Consider the following 19240-nt stretch of genomic DNA (forward strand, 5'->3'; position numbering starts at 1 on the left):
AAACACTGCAAACCAGTGTGACATATACAGATCAGGAGGTCTGTGTTTTTGCTTTTGTGCTTATGCTGATAGCTATTACTGTCTGCCTGGCAGACAGAATGCTAAATACAGGAAGCTGGTGGGTTTGGGATCTTCTGTCTCTGCTCAAGTTCGGAGTAATTTTGTCTTCAGATTGATAGTGCCTTCAGACAGTTAAGAAGTCCCAGAGCTTGCTGCCTGTGCAATGTTTTAAATTTGATCTCTTCTTAAATAATGTCATGGCCAGCTGTACTTTCATCTGTCTGGCTTTTTATCCCTATGCTTATACATAATAAAGGCTCAGTAACATTTCGATTTAAGTCTACCTTGAAAATGCATTTTCCGATGTAATTGAAGAAATGTATTTGAAACGAAATAGTATTTTCGGATTTGTATTTTTCCTGATTTCATTGACCACTGAAGTTAGTTTTCTTGTATTAATACAGCTTTTCCTGTATTAATATAACTTATATTAATATTAATATAATATTAATATAACTTAATATTACTTGTATTAATATAACTTAATATAACAGAAGTTTGGTCTATTTGAAACTCTGTTGGATGCATCTGAATGGAAAGCTCAATGATAACATGTGGCAGGTGATTTGGAACCTTTACGCAAACAACCAGAACCACAAAACTAGCAGTAAAACTTGGGTGTTTGAAAAAAAATTTCATTATCTGTATTTTTTCCTCAGATCTTCTTCAATTAAATGAAATCATTTAATTGTTCATACAGTAACCTCTTTCTCTCTCATACCTGCTCTTTTTTCTTATCGTTTTAGTATCAGAAGCATGTTGTGAGCAAGACTGTCTTCACATGTTCTTTGTGCTCAGTATGATAGTTTATACTGTTAAAATGATGTTTATTATTTGGAGGTTGGAGTTTTCGTATTGAAAGTAACTTTGTAGTATCCCTACCCCCAAATTTAACAGATGGGTTTGTGTTTCCTCTTTGGAGGAGATTTTGTATGGAAACCCAACCTGCTGATGACTTTGAGACCCAGCAAGGAAATTTGTCTCTATGGAGATCTCAGGACATGGAGATCTTTGCTCTGAAAGTTGAACTAGAATGGAAATTGCTTTCTTCTACATTGAGTATCGTAACTCTATAAAGGCTATGATAATCAGAGAAAAATACAGCTTAGCTTGCTTAGTTCCTGCAGTGATTCTTCCTGCTCAGCAGAGATCAGCTGTTTTCTCTTACTGCTTCTGCAGAACAACCCCAAAGTTCACAATAGCATAAAGGGTATCTGTAAGCGACTGATGGCCAGCACAGGTTCCTTTACAGATTATCATCTTTAGGTAAAAGGTTGTTCTACCTTGTTGGGGAAAAAAAAAAAAAAAAAGAGTAATGTGAACTATAGCCATTCATCTGAGACACTAGCTAACATTTGTGTTGGAAACAAATGAAGCATCTGCATGAGGTTTCTAATAAATACCTTTCATTTTTTCCCCTGCCTCCAAACTATTTAGATTCTGGGGGTTTTTTTGCTTTTATCTTTGGCTTTTTCTAAAGCCAAAGGACATAGTTGCTTAGTTCTTGGGATTAAAATGCAGTTCTGCTCTGAGTAGTAGTTCTGCGAAGGGACAGTGGTTTTGCTCTAAGCAGTTCAGTGAGTTATCCTGGAGGTAAGTTTGAGTTGTTTTGGCCATCCCAAGCAAAGAGGGATTGACCAGAAGAGGGTCAATAATCTTTTTTACTGTCCCTCCCTTTTTCCCCCCACCTCAAATAGTTCCTCCTGTGCTTACAAGGCAAAACTAACCATCCTTCTCGAGAAGGTTGTTCTTGGCAGTGTGTGAAGCTGAGTCCTTGGTCTCACTCAGTGCTTTCAGCTGGTGTCGTCAGGTGGAGGGCGATCGCTGAAGGGTGAAGGAGTGATCAGGTTTTAGATTACAGCTTAGTGTGGCATGAGCTCTACCAGCAGTGAAATAAGTTTTTAGCCATATTGTTTTAAACACCTGACTGAATTGACAACCCTCATTGAGGGTTTGCGTGTGGATTTGACAAAGGGGAGGAGGAACCGAAGCTTGACATGGCTTTGTATTGCCTAATGTTCCCGATATCCTACCTGCAAGGCTTCCTGCTTTTCTGCTTTCTGTTGCTCATGTCAAACCCGAGAGCAGAGGTACCGCGACCACGGTAGGGAGCACATGGTTTAGCGCATTGACTTTCCTTTAGTGCATTAACCTGGGCATCTGGGTAGGTTTGCGTCTTCGTAAACCCTGTGTTCGTCCAACGCTGGGTTAGTTGGGTTTGCGTGGCCGGCAACTAAAGCTTTTGTGTGGTTGGTCTTCACTGGGGTTTCTACTCACTATTACTTAGTTATCGGTTAAATCTCTTGAGATAAATCTCTCTGAGAAGGAGAAATATTATCCACTGGACTACAGTGACTGCTGGCAACTTTGGGTGCAAAACAGTTTAGCGCAGTACTCGCTGGAACTATCCAAGACTTGATAAAGACATTTCAAGATAGAAACATTTATCATTTAGTAAAATAATAGTCCACAGATGCTGCATCTTTTCACTGTACATTTCAGAATAGAAATTAAAAATATGTGGTAACAAAACCACACTAGAAATAGCTCTAAACAAGATATTTTCAAGATAATTAAGAATTATGTGAAATAGCTGTGTTCCTTTGATGGATAAAGTTCCTTGATGAAACTGGAAACAGTGGAAATGTTTTTTATTTTGCAGCATTATCAAGAGCATATGGGTGCGTTAAAAGTTAAATACCAGCAGCGTATTACACAATTTTGTATCCTGTTTCTGTGCGAATGTTTCTCTGTGGATTGCTTTGGGTTTGAGCAGTGCACTCTAAAAGGTTTCTCCTAGCAAACTTTTTTTTCCCCTAGCACCTTCCCCCTAAGGTATATTTAAAAAGCAACGTAGCTCATTTCATTCATCAGTGCATTATTTTTGCCCGATTCTCTGTGCCAGGCTTGTCGCCCTTGCTGACCGTTTGCCATCACAGCCACACACCGTAGGAGAAATGAGTACTTTAATCCTTTGATAAACTTCCCTGGTGTCCCTGTCATATCCCTCTGCACCCCATCTGTCTGACTACACGTGGCCATGGTGGGAGAAGAAATGGAGCATGCAAAAGTGACCTACATTGTCGTGTTAGCAGCAAAGCGTAGGGGGAAAACCTTTGTTTTGGCCGTTTTGGTAGGTACTGTATTGGAGTCTGACTGGTTCCCCTTCGCAACGCTTCCCCCAGGTTTCGTGTTACCAGAAGCAGAGGAGATGCTCGCCCGAGTCCTGCCTTTCTGGAGTTGGTGGTACTCTTCCCTCCGCAACAGAGGCAGCACGCATTGCCGTGGGGGAATGGTAGATCTGACTAGGCCTCGCTGGTCCTTCTTTCCCTTGGTGCAGGAGGCTCTGCAGTCTCTTCTACCAGATTTTGTTGGAGAGTCTTCTCACTAAATTGCCTTTTACACTTGTTTTGATAGGCTTGACAGGGCAGGGTTTCTCTTTGGCCCTTCCCGTCGGCTCTTCTGTTGTTACAGGCGAAGAACAACCCTCTTAACATTCGTCTTGTACAAAGGCCGCCTTCTCACCATCATTTCTGCTCAGAAATTGGAGCCTTGAGCCCTTCTGGTATCTTCGCCTTTCCTCCTCAACTTGTGCCTTTCTTGTCTTTTGCTCCATTGGATGCCAGGCTCTGAAAATTCCCAGCCGTTGGATGCTCTGATGTTTTGGCTGAATTCTTAAAAAATTAAAAAGCGGGCACATTCTTCTATCATTTTTAGTGTTTGTTCCCCAAATCCTGCCCAATAACATAATGCTATAACAAAGCTGGAAATGTTTAAATCATAAACTCGTGCTTTTCTACCAAGCCAGCCTAATGGAGAACGTAGACAGTCAAAGCGTTATTTTGCAACCTCTTTGGAGTGTTGGTAAAGCGCCTTTATTGGATTGCTGGCAGGGCAGGAGGATCCAGTTAGAGTTTGAGGCTTAGGGCTAGACTGGAAAACACCAATAGGTTATACAGTGTATACAAGTGTGTGAAATGCGGGATACCTTCAGTCCGTCTTTCAAGTAAAAAGCAATTGAAACATGCCGAACTCCTCAGGATTGATCTTTAATTTTGCATTGCTTATGGAGCGGCTGTTCTGCAAAATACCACCGGCTCGCTGCCCTGCCTCTATTTCAGCACGATGCATGAAAATAAATTACCTACTCCTGCAAGACCAAGGGGGGTAATGAAGTTCGAATGCATATTACCTGCCATTCATTCCTGCTTACAGCACGCAAGAACGAAGGCGGATCGCAGCATGGAGAGGGATAGCAAGCTGTTAGTGACATGTTGGGTTAACATAGCCTAATGTAGTCGTGCATAAATGAATAGAGATAAAACAAAATGTAAGTTTGCTGTTACTGGAAGGATATAAGATAATATCTAGCTCCAAGGTGATAAAAGTAGCCCGGTATTTTTCTAATTCTGCAGAGATCTGGCATGCTGCATTATCAGCCTGTTTCCTGCTCTGTGCTTGCCAGTAACCTTAAGTTTATGACTGACAGCTCTGTGCTGCTTGCTTGAATTTCTGCCTTGGTCCAGTTTATTTTGTAATTTGTTGAGATGTAGCAGCTTGCTTTTCTAAAATGACTGGCGGAGCTCCAGATGCAGGCACATCTGTCACGCAGAAGCAGTGCAGAAGAATTCTGCTAGGAACACATCAAAAAATAAAGCAACCTTCTCCGCCTTGCTTAGGGTACCTACGGGTGCTCGTCGTTTCTTGATTAAAGGTAGTGATTTCTCATTCGCACACTTCCACATCCAGAGCGCGAGCCTGTGCCAGCACTTTTGGGTATAGCGTGATGGCTTGCGTGACCCAGCGTGAAGGGATAACATCTCCGAGAGTACCGTGCTTGTTTTTAGCTGCAAACCCAAGTTTGCAGACAAGTCAGTCACATGAGGACAGCACACTGAATACTTGTCAAAATAGTCTGAAGCTTCGTTTGATGACCTGTTGAACGTGGCATAAAAGATCAGCAATAAACAGAAATGCTTCTAGGATCTCTCATCAAGTAAGATGCTGGTGCTAACTTTAAATATGACTTTGTTTAGCCTTGCATTCATTTCAGCAAAAAGAATGGGGAGGGGATTGATTACAGCGGCCAAATGAAGTGTTGGCAGGGAGCAGTTCTTTTCGATGGATTCCAGCCCTGTGTTGACAGAATTAGGAGGAAACTATCTGAAACCTTCAGCTTGTCAGTGTACTGGCTACTTTGTCAGTAGTGTTGAATATTCAATAACAAAATCTGTAAAGCCAGAATCTTTTTCCCGATGTCTAGAAAGAATTTTATTTCAATAGGAAAACATCTGCCATGTCACTTGCAAATTACTTTCTACATAATTTATTATTAATCAGTCAAACGTATAGATAAGGTATTACTTTTTGAGCCCATGGCCTTCTGGTGAGTGTGGATTGTGCATAGCCTCCGTTCTTATACACGCAAGGTCTTGCGGCAGCAAATGTTGCGCTGCTTCTTAGCACTGGAGAAATTCAGGCTTTCGTTGAGCTCTTGAGAGCTATTTAGCAACATGCACCACCCTGTAATCAATGATCCCACTGAATTTCCTCGTCTGAGGAGACCGTAAGGATTCTAGTCGTTATGTGGTCTCTTTTCCTCTATTTAGGAAGTACCACTCTGCTTTAGGACTTTAGGAATGTATTAGGAGATTTGATGGGCTTTCTTGTTTTACTGCTGCAAAGCACTGAGCTGACAGTGCTAATCACCAAAAAGTAAGTCCTTGATCACTTCCAAAGTACTTACACTGCTTGTTGCAGAAAAACAACGGCTGCTTTTGATTCTTTACAGTATCATTGAGCGTATGAACCCATGAGCTGAAATCCCTCTTGAAAAATACGTAAGAATTACATTTAATAGTGGGAAGAGCCAGTATGCCCCGGTTTAGGCATATTGTGAGTATTCTGTGCATTTTGTGTTTGCTACTGTTGCCTCAAAATTCACAGATGTCGGCCTGCGAGGCAACAGCGAAGCTTACTCAGGTGGATGAGCCGAAAGACTTGACAGCAGAGACGATCCATCTGGTTTAAGACTCTTACTTGGTTTATCAGGGATGAAAATTAATGTTTCACCACTTACAGGTTTGGTTTATATTTTCCTGAAAATTTAACTCTGCTGAGGTCAAAAGATTTGGAGCTTCAGATTTTTGGCGTTTGGGGTTTTTTTCCATTGAGTGCACTCAAGCCAAGTTTTTCGCCTTTGTCTTGATTTTTCTTATAGCAGTAATAATTCTAAGTAACTTTATTTTTGATGCCTTTTAGTAATAAACTGAGGAAACAGTTTTAAAGAAAAAGCGTCTTTTTTTTTTTTTTTACTTTCAGCGTAATGAAGCTGGTTAATGTTGGTTTACGGCAGAATTTGTAGATCCATTTGACATTTATTTTTGCGTCAACAGAATAAGATTTGATGTCTGCAATTTCAGTTTGACTATTCTGCACACAATTTTGAGTGTAGTTTCCTGGAGACAGAACTTAAAGTCGTACAAATTGCCAGAGCCCTGAAGCAGATGAGGACACGTGAGCCTGGTGAGAGGACGCAGCTACCTCCTCTGCCAGCCTCTGTAACGGGGGCCAGAGATGCTCAGGCAGTCTTGGTTCACGCTAAGTCACAGATAAAATTGAAACGTAACGCCTTCCTCTTATTTATTGCATTTCATCGGTGGAGGCAGAGCCCTTTGCTGCTTTACACGTGAGGACGTGGTGATGCAGAGAAGGAAGCGATTCACCCCATGAAGGACAGTAAAGCAGGGGGGTCTGGGCATTCGCTCGGCTCCTCGCAGCCCTGTATTAATACCCTGGCATTTAAATCGCATTCTGTTTCTTCTCCTTGCCTTAGTTTTGACTTGAACAGCCTCTCAGTCTTGCTGTAAAGTTTCTATACAGGCAGCTTGCGTAGCCTATTTTATCTCCACTGTGACAAGTTCATGTTTTTGGAGGAGTAAAGGCCAGTTCTCTGCTGTGTTGCCCCTCTTGCTTGTAGATGTCATAAATTCCTCTCATATATATTAAAAAAAAAGAAAAACTAAAAAGCTTACAGAGGGAGAAACGGTGAGTTTTGTAGACTTAAGTTTGACTTCTACATTTTTTAATTGCGGTTTAAACCATCACGGTGCCACTGACTGCAGTCACGGCTGGGAATCCCGCCCTAACGCTTTCCTCCCACCTCTGCTTCTCCATTAGAAATTTCAGCCCTACAATGAGCACGTATTTGTGATAAGCAGAGGATGTTTGGCGAGGGCAGAGGTGTGAGTTTTGATACCGAGTTCCTAAGGGTAACTCACTCACCTGTCCGAATTAGCCCTTCTCCCTCGGGGAGTCCCGTTTTGGCAGCATCAACAGAAAGAGGCTTCACCTGGGTTTTGGAGGTGTTCTCCGTGTGCTCCTGAGAGGAGTATTGCCTTAACGGCTTGGCAGTGGCTCCACACCACTCGCTCGTCCTTAGCTAGTGTAACTACAGTCCTCTACAAGCGGTCCCGGCTGTAACTCCTTCCCTGAAAGGAAAGTCTGTCCCGTGTGTGTGGTTAAAGTTGGCAGCATCTTTCTAAAAACAAAGATTGCCGTCAGGAGGATAATTTCCTGTACAAGGTAGCGCGGCGCAAAAAAACAATAAAAAAGGTGGAAAGGAAAAGAAAATCCTTGCCTTGATCATTAGAAGCACTCAATTTCACACGATTAATGTAAATTATTGTAAGTGGGGAAAGATACAGCATTGCAGGAGCACTTTCAGGTTTCAAGTAATTTTTTGATTAAATTTCCCTAGGTTGTAAAACTGTAATTGGGGAGGGGGAGGAGGGGAATTCATCCGTATCTTATAGGCTAAACAATCTGGTCTTGAACATATTGGAATCTGAGATAACAGTAATTAGGCGCAGAACAAAGGCATCTCTGCAGCTGAGAGTAAGGGAATTATCAAGTTGACAAGCCCGACACTTGCCTCCTCCGCTCCCGAGAGTAGAAATCACACTTTTAACAAAATGTTCCTGTGTTTGGTGCATCACTCAGGTATGGAGAGATGTGTCAACCGCAGTGCCACTACTGTTTTTGAAGGATTTTTGTTTTCGATCCCTCGCCTTCTCTGACAAAAGTTGGGTATTGGTTTGGGAGCCGCCAGTCTAACATCCTGCAACAGCAGCAAAATAATTTGCAGAATTATAAAATGAGAGATAATGAGGAAAAGGAGTAAGATGACTCTGGAAAACTTTGCTGGGCAGCTTGCAGGTTAAATGAAAACAAGCTTGTGTTTTTAGTGTAACTGTAAATTAAAGGTTGACTGTCTCGATATCAACATTTTTATTGTTCTTGTGCCCAGCGTAGCCAATTAACCAGTGAGTCATTTTAGGAGAGCTGTTTGTTCTGTGACCGTAGGTTGTCCAGCCATTCGTCCTTGAGACGCTTAGAGAACGCACTTTGCGGGCTCGCAGAGTCGCCGGGGTTGGCGGGGACCCCTGGGATCGCCTGTGCAACCTCCCTGCTCAAAGCAGGGTCAGCTGGAGCAGTCTGCTCAGGTCAGTGCCCCGTCGGGTTTCGGATGTCTCCGAGGATGGAGACTCCACAACCTCTCTGGGCAACCTGCTCCAACATTTAGTCACTTGTGCAGTAAAAATGTGTTTTCTTATGTTTACATGAAATTTCCTGTATTTCAATTTGTGCTCATTGCCTCTCATCCTGTCACTGCGCAAGAGTCTGGCTCCGTCTTCTTTACGCCCTCCCTTCAGATACTTATACACACTGGTGAGATTCCTCCACAGTTTTCTCTTCTCCAGGGTGATGAACAGTCCCAGCTCTCTCAGCCTCTCCTCGTGGGAGACATGCTCCAATCCCTTCATCGTTGTGGCTCTTCGCTGGACTCTCTGCAGTAGCTCCATGTCTCTCTTGTACTGGGGAGCCCAGAACTGGGCACAGCACTCCAGGTGTGGCCTCACCAGGGCTGAGTCAAGGGGAAGCATCGCCTCCCTCGACCTGCTGGCAATGCTCTGCCTAATGCAGCCCAGGATACTGTTGGCCACCTTTGCCACGAGGGCGCGTTGCTGGCCCATGGTCAACTTGTTACCCACAAGGATCCCCAGGTCCTCTGCAGAGCTGCTTTCCAGCAGGTTGGCCCCCAGGCTCTGCTGGTGCATGGGGTTGTTTCTCCCTAGGGGCAGGACTTTGCACTCCCCTCTGTTAAACTCCATGAGGTGCCTCTCAGCCCATCTCTCCAGCCTCTCGAGATGCCCCTGAACAGCAGCACAGCCCCCTGGGTATCAGCCACTCCTCCCCGTTTTGTGTCTGAGGGTACGCTGTGTTCCAGCATCCAGGTCATTGGTGAAGGTGTTGAACAGGAGTGGCCCCAGTTTCGACTCCTGGCGTACCTAACTAGTGACGTTGTGCCGCTGATCACAACCCTTTGAGCCTGGCAGCTCAGCCCGTTTTCGGTCCGCCTCAGCATCCATTTACCTCGCCCATGCTTCACGGACTAGCCCATCCGTGAGCTTCACTTCAGTGAACCCTTAGCAATTGCTTTGCTTTTCAGTCTTATTTTTCCTAGAGGAATAAAGGCTTATGCAAGGATGCCGTACATCTGACTCCCCCTCAATCCCCACAGCTTTCAAACACAAGATCCATTTCTGCCAAATTTGACAGAGCAGCAGAGTCCTTAAAGCCAGTTCCCAGAAAATTGTCAGCAGCAGCGAAGATGGGACGATCTGAGAAGGTGCCACCAGCAAGGCTGCTGTGGGAGCTCAGCAGGGACCCAGCCCGGGCAACCGGCCATCTGGCCCAGGAGGGCACGCACAGCTCGGAGCCAGCCACCGCGCCGCTTTGCCTTGCTCCCCGCTGCTTGCAAGGGGACCCGGGTGCAACCCAAGAGGCTGGAGCCGCTGCTGGGGAGGCAGGAGGTCCTAAAGCCTGTCAAGGAGGCTGTACTGTGGTGGGGGGAGGAGAGCAGTAATGATAGGCTGCAAATCTGTAGGCAGTCAGATTTTGCTATCTTCTCTGCTCACTGAATGCATCTTTTAAAGCCCTCTCTTGATTTTGCTAGATATTCCCTAGCTATACGGGTAAAAACGCGTGGGTTGCAAATAGGCTCTTGCACGTTGACTAAATGAGGCTCCATTCTGGTGAAAAGAACTACTCGCAAGCTATTAAAACACCGAGGGGGAGTCCCATTGCTTCATACTGATCACGAGAGCTGCATATTTTTACTTGCATTTGTCTTTTTTCCTCTTCAGTGTTTAGCCATATTTGAAGTCATTAGTAATCAGACTACTGTATGTGTTAATTTTTAGGAGATTTTTGCAGAACTCTTACTCTTTGATTTTCAGTACTGCTTGCTGTTATGCCCACGGTACAAAGATGTACGCTGTTAAGATTGCTTAATAGTGATTGAAGTCAAGGCTTTGAAGCTACTGTTTCATCATCTTGCATTATTAATTCTCAAGGTTTACAGAAAGTGGCATTTAATCATTGTAAAATTGTGTATCTGATAATGTTTGCTGCTCCACTTACAGGTATTCTGTTAATGTTTTCTTAATGTCTGAACATCTCATTGCTTTACCTCTTTTATCATTTTTTGTTGCTTTTAGTTCATCTAAAAGCTGGACTTCTGCTTTCACTTTCTGACATGATCTTGTAATTATTCTAATGCTAAGTCTGTGGTGTCACACATTTCTTGGTAAATTAAAAAAATTCAGAAGAGTTTGGTGTGGGACCCAGGGTTATGGAAGAGTTTGAGATGATACAGGTACTTCTGTATAGGAACAGTAAGAGGATATTGTTACTGAAGCATGTTAGTGTAAGAAATGTTTTGTCAGGCGTGGTGACCTCCATACCTCAGGCATCCCTTAGCCTTTTTTGGGTTTCCTGATGCTTCCTCTCCAGTTGAGGTACGTCAGGAGATGGCAGAACAGTTCTTCCTATGGGATGATCCAATTGCTCTTTGCAAAAGAAAGCTATAAGGACAGAAACAGGCTACGCCTTGACCTCTTCACTGCCATTCTCTCCCTCTTAACCATTTTGTTTCTGTTTGGTGGCTATTTATTGTACTGGGGATCTGAGCAGGTTGTCCCAAAGCTTGTAACACTGATAGGTCTTACTTAAAAGTTTGATTACTTTGCAAAGTAATTGGAAAGCGTGAAATTGCTGGAGCCCGTGTATGCGTTTAAGGTACGAATAGTCTGCTTCAGACCTGCAGTGCTTCACATTTGAGTGCTGAGCTGACTTTTCTTTTCAGCGGTATCCTTTGTGCAACACACAGCAGATCTCTCAAGCCGGGCCAACCATCTCCACTCCTTCGACCTATTCGGTGTACGTTTTTTTTTTTCTCACTGCTCTTCCAGAGAGACACAGAAAGAGCTATCAAGATCTGTGCCTCCAGCAACCCTTCAGGCTCTGCTGCTTGATTTGTGAATCCAGGTCCAGGTATTTAGGCCACAGATTGATTGTTTTTATCTTCGTCTTGTTCATGTTGGACTTCTGTCCACAGCTCGATTGATGCAACGGGCTCGTAGCTCAAGGAAGGGCAACAGAAAGGCTGTTTAGTGCTTGTCAAGGTAAGGCATGGCTAGAGCTAACAAGGAAGGCACGTCCAGATCTTGTGCTGGTTATGTTTGCTTCAAGCTGCCCTTGGCAGGCTGCCGTTTTTTTTACATTGTTTGTCTTCCAGAATATTTGAGTCGATGCATTGCTTAAATTAGCGTAGTCTCACCCAGCTGTGTGTCAGCTTCTCCTGGACTGTGGTCTGCCTCTGTCCGTTGGCTGGTATTAGGTTTTCACGTCACCTCGTTCCCTTGTTTAAGTCGATAGTTTTGCATCAGCCCTTGACATACTGAAAACTCTGATGCTCACGGGAAGCAGCTGGTTCTGAAGATTTTCTTCAAGAACGCTGCTTTTTATTTATACCAGTACAGAACAGAAATGTGATAAAAGCGTGAGGGGTTTTTTTAACCTTCTTCAGGTAAAATAAGCAGCTCACATTTATTCTTAGATACTGAATAGAGTATCTATTTCCTGATTTCCTCTATGAGAGGTTATGAAACACTCGAGAAATGCTCTAATTAAATGCACCCGCAAAGTGTATCGGAGGAGCTGAAGCATATATTCTCCTTTGGCCAGACAAACCTGTCATCTCTCGTGTGAGCACACTTTTCCTCCTGTATTTTTTCTATGAATCCCAGAGTACTTGTAACAGCTTCAGAACTTGCAACCTTGCTTTCTCGGCACATGCAGCCACTGTTTTGACGTCAGAAGCCCAGCGGCTCAACGCCCGGATTTGATTTCATGCTGATGATGTGCGCTTATAGCCGTGACACCTGAAAGCATCCACTGCGCAATAATAGACAGTGAATGTGGGTATTTTTGTGGTTTTGTAGGTGTTTCAGAAGGTTTTGTGTTGAGATTTTCCTCAGTAGCATGAGCTAAGGTAGCGCAAGTTTTTTACGTTTGGTTTTGGCGAACACCAGCACCTCAGTGTTAGCCGTGTGTCGGCTGAAAGATTTGCAGGGATTTGCAAGTCTAGAGAGGAACGAGAACCAGAGTCCAGGCATTTCCATATTTCTGAAATTCTCTTTGAGCTGTTTCAGACCATCGGCCGGTGGCTGTCGAGAACAGCCATGTGCTCCGCAGTTAGGGTTTGCGAAGCTGGTAAGCAGCAGAACAAGCCTCTCAAGAGCAGGGTTTAGTCTGCCGTGCTGGAGGCCGACCTTAGCTTTTCAAGCTTTTACCACACTAGAGAAGAATTTAGCTTTAAAAGGCTTTCAAACTCAATGTATTTTTTTGGAAGCTGTTTAATTTCTGTTGTGGGGCTTTTATTGCCCATTGATTACAGCTTGACTGTGTTATTAGGGACAACAGTACCATCCCAGTCCAAAAAACATCTTCTCGTAAGAATTCACCCTGTGAGTCATTTCATTTATTTATCTCCATATTTATTGCAGTAAATCCTTCCCTCCCTCTGCACAACTAACCACCCTGTTTGGTGTTTGTTGTCCTCCCAGAGACTGTGGCAACCACATATTTTGTTTTTCTACAGTATTCCTGCATATAGAGAACTGCATTGGGACTTTTTTGGACTGGCTTCCCATTTGGAGTCCTGCGTGCATGTTGCAGCCTTTGAAGCTTTCTCCCAGTAAGCAAAAAGCACATTAAGCAGCATGTGCAAATGAACAACAGCACATCTGCTTATTGTGCTAACAGACGGAAATAGGAAAAAATTACTTTTCTCATGCTAAAAGTATTTATAGGAGCCATTATCCATCTTTCATAACACTTTGATTATGGATGGAGCCTCTTTCTGGTTCGGTAAAGTTGATTAAGCTTTTGCAGATGGTTTAACTTGTTGATGCAGTGGTAGAAATGTGAAAGAACTGCAGAAGCTTCAATGCTTTTGTTTTACCTGCTTTAAGCAGATAAGTGGCTTAAAAGGGAAGCTTTCATTTTGCATTCGTTAGAAAATTGCATTGCTTTAAAATGTAAACATACAGCAGGTTGTCGAGGGCAAACAAGGAGCCTCTGCGGTCTCTGCGCCCGAGTTCCCGCTGCGCCTCACCTGCCCCCAGGTTTGTTTGCAGAGCAGCGGCTGGAGGGTTTGACTTGCAAAAACTCTCTCGCCAGGCCCCGGCAGCTCAGGTTTCCTCTGCCGTTGTAATTTATCCATTAAGATCTGAGATCCTGAAGGCATTTCCTCTCTTGGGAACGAGCGGCATCCTCCTGGGGGGAAGTGTTTGCAGCACGGGCTGAGGAATCGGGATGACTTGGATAGTTTTCGCTACGGGCTCTCAGCATGGCCCTTTCCGAGCGCTGCGTGGCCGAGCTTGCCGGAGGGTCCGGCAGCAGCCGCGGGGCTGACCCCGGTCGCGCTGGGGGAGTGGGGCGTCGGGAGGTGACCTGGGGCACCGGTCGGCATGGCGGTCTCCGTGCTCTCGGCATCACGCGCGCCTCCACCCGCGGCCGCTCGGAAGCGACTCGGAGCATGCCCACGCGATTTTCCTCGTTTTCGGCAACCTGGGCACAAACGTAAGCGATAACGAGCAAATCGGCCACGGTCAGGGCAAAACCTGAGTCACGCGGTGCTGCAGCTGGATGAGCAGAGGACTCGCAAAGCTCTCCGCTCCTGAGGGAACATGAGAAGTGTTACGGGATCCTCGCTGGTTTCGGACCTCAACCTACCGGGGCCGAGCAGAGGCAGCGGGTGAGCCCTTGCCCTGTAGCAACCCGTTTTCAGCAACGGAAATAGCCGTAGCCGAGGAATCTCCCTCCGGCCAAGCTGCTCCGCGAGCCAAAGGGCAGATTTGACGAGCATGTCAGGACCTGCGTCGCGTTTGACCCAGGGAGCCCTTTTCCTTGGGGAGTTGCTTTGCCCTCGTCACCTGGCCTGGTTCCATCACCTTGGCACAAATGGGGTTAGACGCCGCGATCCCTGGCTACCCCGGCACCTTCACCCCGGCCTCCGAATCCATAGCCTTTTCCTCTTGTGATAACCTTCCCGGAGTGCCTTTTTCCCTTGATGCTTCACCGAGGAACCACAAAAAGTTTGCGGCTGCATGAGGGAAACTGTTTCTTGTTAAGATCTTGAGCACCTTGAACATATATGTGTGTGCTGCTTCATGCTCAGAGCGCTACCGCTTCCCTCCGTCTCTGCAACCCGTCTTCCACCTCTCCCCGAGTGGTGTCAAACTGGAGGACTAGCAGGCAGGTCACTGACACTGTTCACATCATTTCTGTATCCTGTATGTACTGACATTTGGGGGGGGGAGTCCAAATCTTAATGTGTCTTTTCTTCCTGACCGTACCCAGGTTTTTTTCCGAATAGCAAAGTAAAAATAGAGCAGTTTTTTCCCCCTGCAGGAATAATACAGCAAACATCCTTAGGATTTAGATATAGAAGAGATCTAATAAATCCTTTTCTCATCATTTTGCAAACCAGAATTGCCTGACGTTCGGGAGCAGCTTTCCGATCCTGCGGTGGAGAATACGGGCCCTTAAAACTGATGCTGTTTCCTCCTGCAGCTGCGAGGCAGAGGAGTTTGAAGGCGATGCCTGCGTATAGGTCTTTCACCCCCTGCTTGCTCCCAGAGTCTGTCTTCATATAGCCGAAACGTAATTACAGTGCTTGGCAATTCTTTAATAAAATGGTGTAGAAGCTGAGCTAAGGAGCTCATAGCAAGGAAGCAATCAGAACTGGAAAGACACCTCACACCTGCAATTTTCATGCTACTCAGAGGTTTCATTCAGCTCCTTTTTAAATGGATGGGGGCCGCTGGGCATAACTCCGCACTATTGCCAGGCAGAAGAGAAAGGGAAGGTCGTTTTTAAAGATATTTCACGGGGCTAATAGGTAAATCTAGTGATGATTACGTCCTCTTCCTGAAGAATTGCCTGGAACTGGGTAATGTCATCTCGTCGTTGCTTGGTTACTGGTGTGCAGAAGACCCTTTTATTCAACTAAACTGCGCTTGCGCAGTAAAACCACAAGTAAGGTGCTGATAGAAGTTGTTTGGAATTTAACCTTGGTGATAAACTGTGGATTAAAATTGTGTCCTCTTAGCTTTCCCCCCCCCCCCCTTTTTTTATTTGAACGTTTCAAACAAAGGAGGAGGGAAGGGCAGGAGCAACTGGATGGTTTTGCCATTGACTTATTTTTTTTGGCTCAGCTTGAATTGTGCAGAATTGTACATCTCAAAGATGTGGAGGTGGATCAGAAGGAGCATGTGAAAATATCTAGGTCCTTATAGCGGTGGCTGAGGGACAGTTGTGGTAATTGCGCTAATCTTTTCTGGTCATTGTCACAGTACTTTCAGTGAAAGCTTGTATTTGCTTTGGCTACTTGGACAGATTTTTTTTCAGATTAAAAGCTTATCATAGACAAGCAGTTACTCAGTGGAACTCAGTGCGATATAAAATATTGAAAAAAGAAAGAGTCGACCTCTCTCAGAGATGCCAATTCAGGTCAAACATCTGTTTTCCAAAAGGTTCATAATTCTTAAGTGCATGCTTCAGTATGCTTTTATTTCCGTACTTGTCCCTATTTCTCTGCAGGAATTCCTCAAAGATGTATAATTTGTGATAAACTTCCGTTCTGGCTAGGGACGGAGGTTATTTATGTGCTCAGGGTAGAATATATTGCAGTGGTAAAATTTTATGGCCTGCCATATTTTAGGTGATTTTTTAAGCTTCAGTGCTTTATGTGTATTTTTTTATGTCTTTAAGATGATAAGTTCATCAGCTGAGACTGAAGTGAATTGTTTTAACAATGCATCAGTCAGTATGGGGGGTTTTTTAATCTGTTTTTATTGAGTTAAGTTTTGCTTTTCAGCGTTTGCCTAACACAAATCATTGCACATATAATGCCAGCTAGTAAAAGCATCCTGGACAAGTGAAAATCATGAACTCAGCAAGCTGTTTGAAGTTGGTACCTTTTAGCAGAGCTCATACTACAAGTAGCTATATTTAATTTATTTGTTTAAAGGTTATTTGTTAAACTTCTCTGTATAAACAAAACAGTTTCGTTTACATATGAAAAAGCCAGATGGCAGAAGTTTGAATGGGAGATAGGTTTAACTTTTTGGTCCGTGCTGTAACCCAGTTGTAAGCTAATGATATTGCAAAATATGGCCAGGTCTCATATGTTACCTGTTCTTACTTCTGCTGATGCTTTAACAAGCTCCCTGACTCTTCTCCCTCTCGGAGAGGGAATCACCTGGATGTGACATGCTTTTTCTCACCAGTGCCTTTCTCGGTGACGCAGGATAGTCCAGGCTCAGAGCTCTAATGCAGACTTAAAGCTGGGGCTGTTTCCTCGGGGTGGCCCATATAGAGAAGCAGAGAGAAAGAAGTTCATCAAGGAGGTAGGCCTATGTAGAAAGAAATTTCCTGGCTTTGCAAAGCCTGCCTCCTAGCCCATCCTTCTGATCCTGTCCGGAGGATCTGTCCTTGCAGGGAAGTTAAGGGAGGGTGTAAGATGCGCCGCTGCGCGAGTCGCGGAGGGTCGCAGGGCAGGTACCGCGGGCGAGGGACGTTTGCACGCGGCCGCCACGTGCGGGGGGAGCAGCCCATCTCCACCCTAGCCTTGGTAGCAGGGTTCGTTGTCCCCGTGTGCGGTGCAGTGCAATGTGCCGCTCTGATTAATTCTTCGCTTCCGATTAGTCAGGACCGCGCATGAACAGATGCGCGGAGACCCGGGGAAGCGTACAGCGTTAATCAGGAGCTGTTAAGCCATATGGCATGCGAAGAGGGGCTATGGCAGCTATGCAGCGAGAGCTCCCGCTCACAGCCACGCTCGCGTGAAGCAAGTTGCGTGCTAAGCAAGTGCTGTCAGTTCCTCCGTCGGGAGGGCGAGCACAAGCGGCAGCAGGGGTTTTGGAGCAGTCTCTCTCCGCTGAGGTCCTGCTCCTGTTGAGTCAGTTCAGAGAGCCCGTCTTCCCACTTGAAAAGCTGCTGAAAGGAGGGGTGAAAAGGCTTTTGGGCTGCCTGTACGGCACTGCTGTTAGGTACGATATTCCGCTCTGCAGGGAGGATTGACTCTGCTGCGTCTCCAGCAGCGGTTTTTACTTAGCTCTATAATGCTCATGCATTACATAGTGCAATTATATATAGCGCAGTGGTCTGCCTGACTTGCTCTGATTTGTACTTATCTGCGAACAGACTGAAAATGCGTTTTGGTGCTGCGAGAAAACAGTCGGTAATACTGAAAATATTCGTAATAACCATTAAAGGAGGAGTTTCTGGCGTCATTTGTTAGTATTGGTAACTTTTAATTTGTATCAGGGTAGTCCATAATGTATCAGAGCTGAATACAAAATCAAAAGGCCGCTTTTTTTGCTTGATGCTTTAACAGACAGGAGCTACCTAGCGAGACTGCCCGAGATCTGGGAACCGCTCAAATAGACGCGTTGTTTAGAAGTAGTTAATTCAAAACCACTTTAACATGATCCTCAGGTATCAAAAGGTTTTGGCCTTAAACTGCGTTTCAAAGCTCTGCTGAGATGCTCAGAGCACTGAGCAGATAATTTGCGGGCATCTCTTTGGGGCGCTTTGGGAAACAAAGTCACGGGCGGCATTTCTAGTCGAACGTAATTCTTACTTGATCGTTGGAATTTGGACTTTAACCGTGAGACAACCTTCGTCCTTTCGCTGGTAGGAAGATTCGCTGGGAGGAAACCAAGCCGTTGTGAACGGAGGTGATCGGGGAGCGCGCTGGAGTGCGGTCTCGGGGCTAAGGACCTAGCGGCACCTCCCAAGACCGGCTGAGAGGAGACCGCAGCCCTCGTGCAGTGCCCCTGTGCCGTGCTGGCTCTAAGTGTGCTGTGCTTTCCCCTAGGAGGACTTTCGGAATAAAGTTGAGGATTACATTAAGCGCTACGCGAGATGATGAAGGGCGACGGATGGCAGGACCACGGCTTTCAACACCGTAGAGTTGTCTTGAACTTCAACAGCAGCAGCAAAACCAGCCCGGATTGTACCAGTCCTGTGTCCATGTTGTACTGAAGAAGAAAACTAACTTCATAACTTGTCCATGTTAAAAGGAGAGTTCAGCATAAATGCAGCGAGAAATTGTGTATGTTGGTTGAAAAAGTTGTTTGCTTACCTTTAAAATGTTTACTCTTCTGAACTGTACTGTATATCCTGTTGATGAGATATGCTTGAGAAGTTAAGAGAAATCACTATCGAAATTGTATTTACACTTTTTTTTTAATTCTTCTTGCCTAGTTTGGGGGGGGAAAGAAAAAAAGGTGGTGTGTTTCTGGGACACTTTGAGTTGGCAATAAAATGGTCTCTTGTGTACCAAACCCCCAATACCGTTGCCTTTGGTGAGCAGAAGCGACGCGGGCTTTCTCCAAGAGGCGTTGCACTACGGCTTTGCGCACGTGCCGGCATGCGAGTGATGGATGAAAGTCAGATTCCGGTACCGAAATGCGGGTTATACTTCACATACGTATGATTTTTCGCCACAAGTTTGGCATTTTTACGTCATTATTTTCAGCTCCTGTTTGGGCTACGGCATTTTTTGTTCCTATTCATTGTGTAAAGTAATTAAAAGAAATATAGGCTAATCCATAACTTAAGTAAATGTGTAGTATAATAATATATATGTATATATATATATATTTCTGTGAAAATGAAATGAAAAGGAGGAGGTTTTTTTCTTAAGAAATCTGCCTTGGGCTTTCAGATCTGGATGTGGGGAGGGACTAGCGGGGGCTATTTG

General features: G+C 44.9%; 1 protein-coding gene across 4 annotated transcripts in view; it reads left to right on the forward strand.

The window, feature by feature from the left end:
- The window catches only part of UBE2F (ubiquitin conjugating enzyme E2 F (putative)), an 82656-nt gene extending 63828 nt beyond the window's left edge, over positions 1-18828 (forward strand). For all 4 annotated transcript variants that reach the window (XM_064515368.1, XM_064515370.1, XM_064515369.1 and 1 more), the window contains one exon: positions 18353-18828. In XM_064515368.1, the coding sequence (XP_064371438.1) occupies positions 18353-18403 (51 nt within the window). In that variant the 3' untranslated portion in view covers positions 18404-18828. The remainder of the gene's footprint in view (positions 1-18352) is intronic.
- The last annotated feature ends 412 nt before the right edge of the window (positions 18829-19240 follow it).

Source organism: Dromaius novaehollandiae, chromosome 7 (genome assembly GCF_036370855.1).
Source record: "Dromaius novaehollandiae isolate bDroNov1 chromosome 7, bDroNov1.hap1, whole genome shotgun sequence".
Lineage (NCBI taxonomy): Eukaryota > Metazoa > Chordata > Aves > Casuariiformes > Dromaiidae > Dromaius > Dromaius novaehollandiae.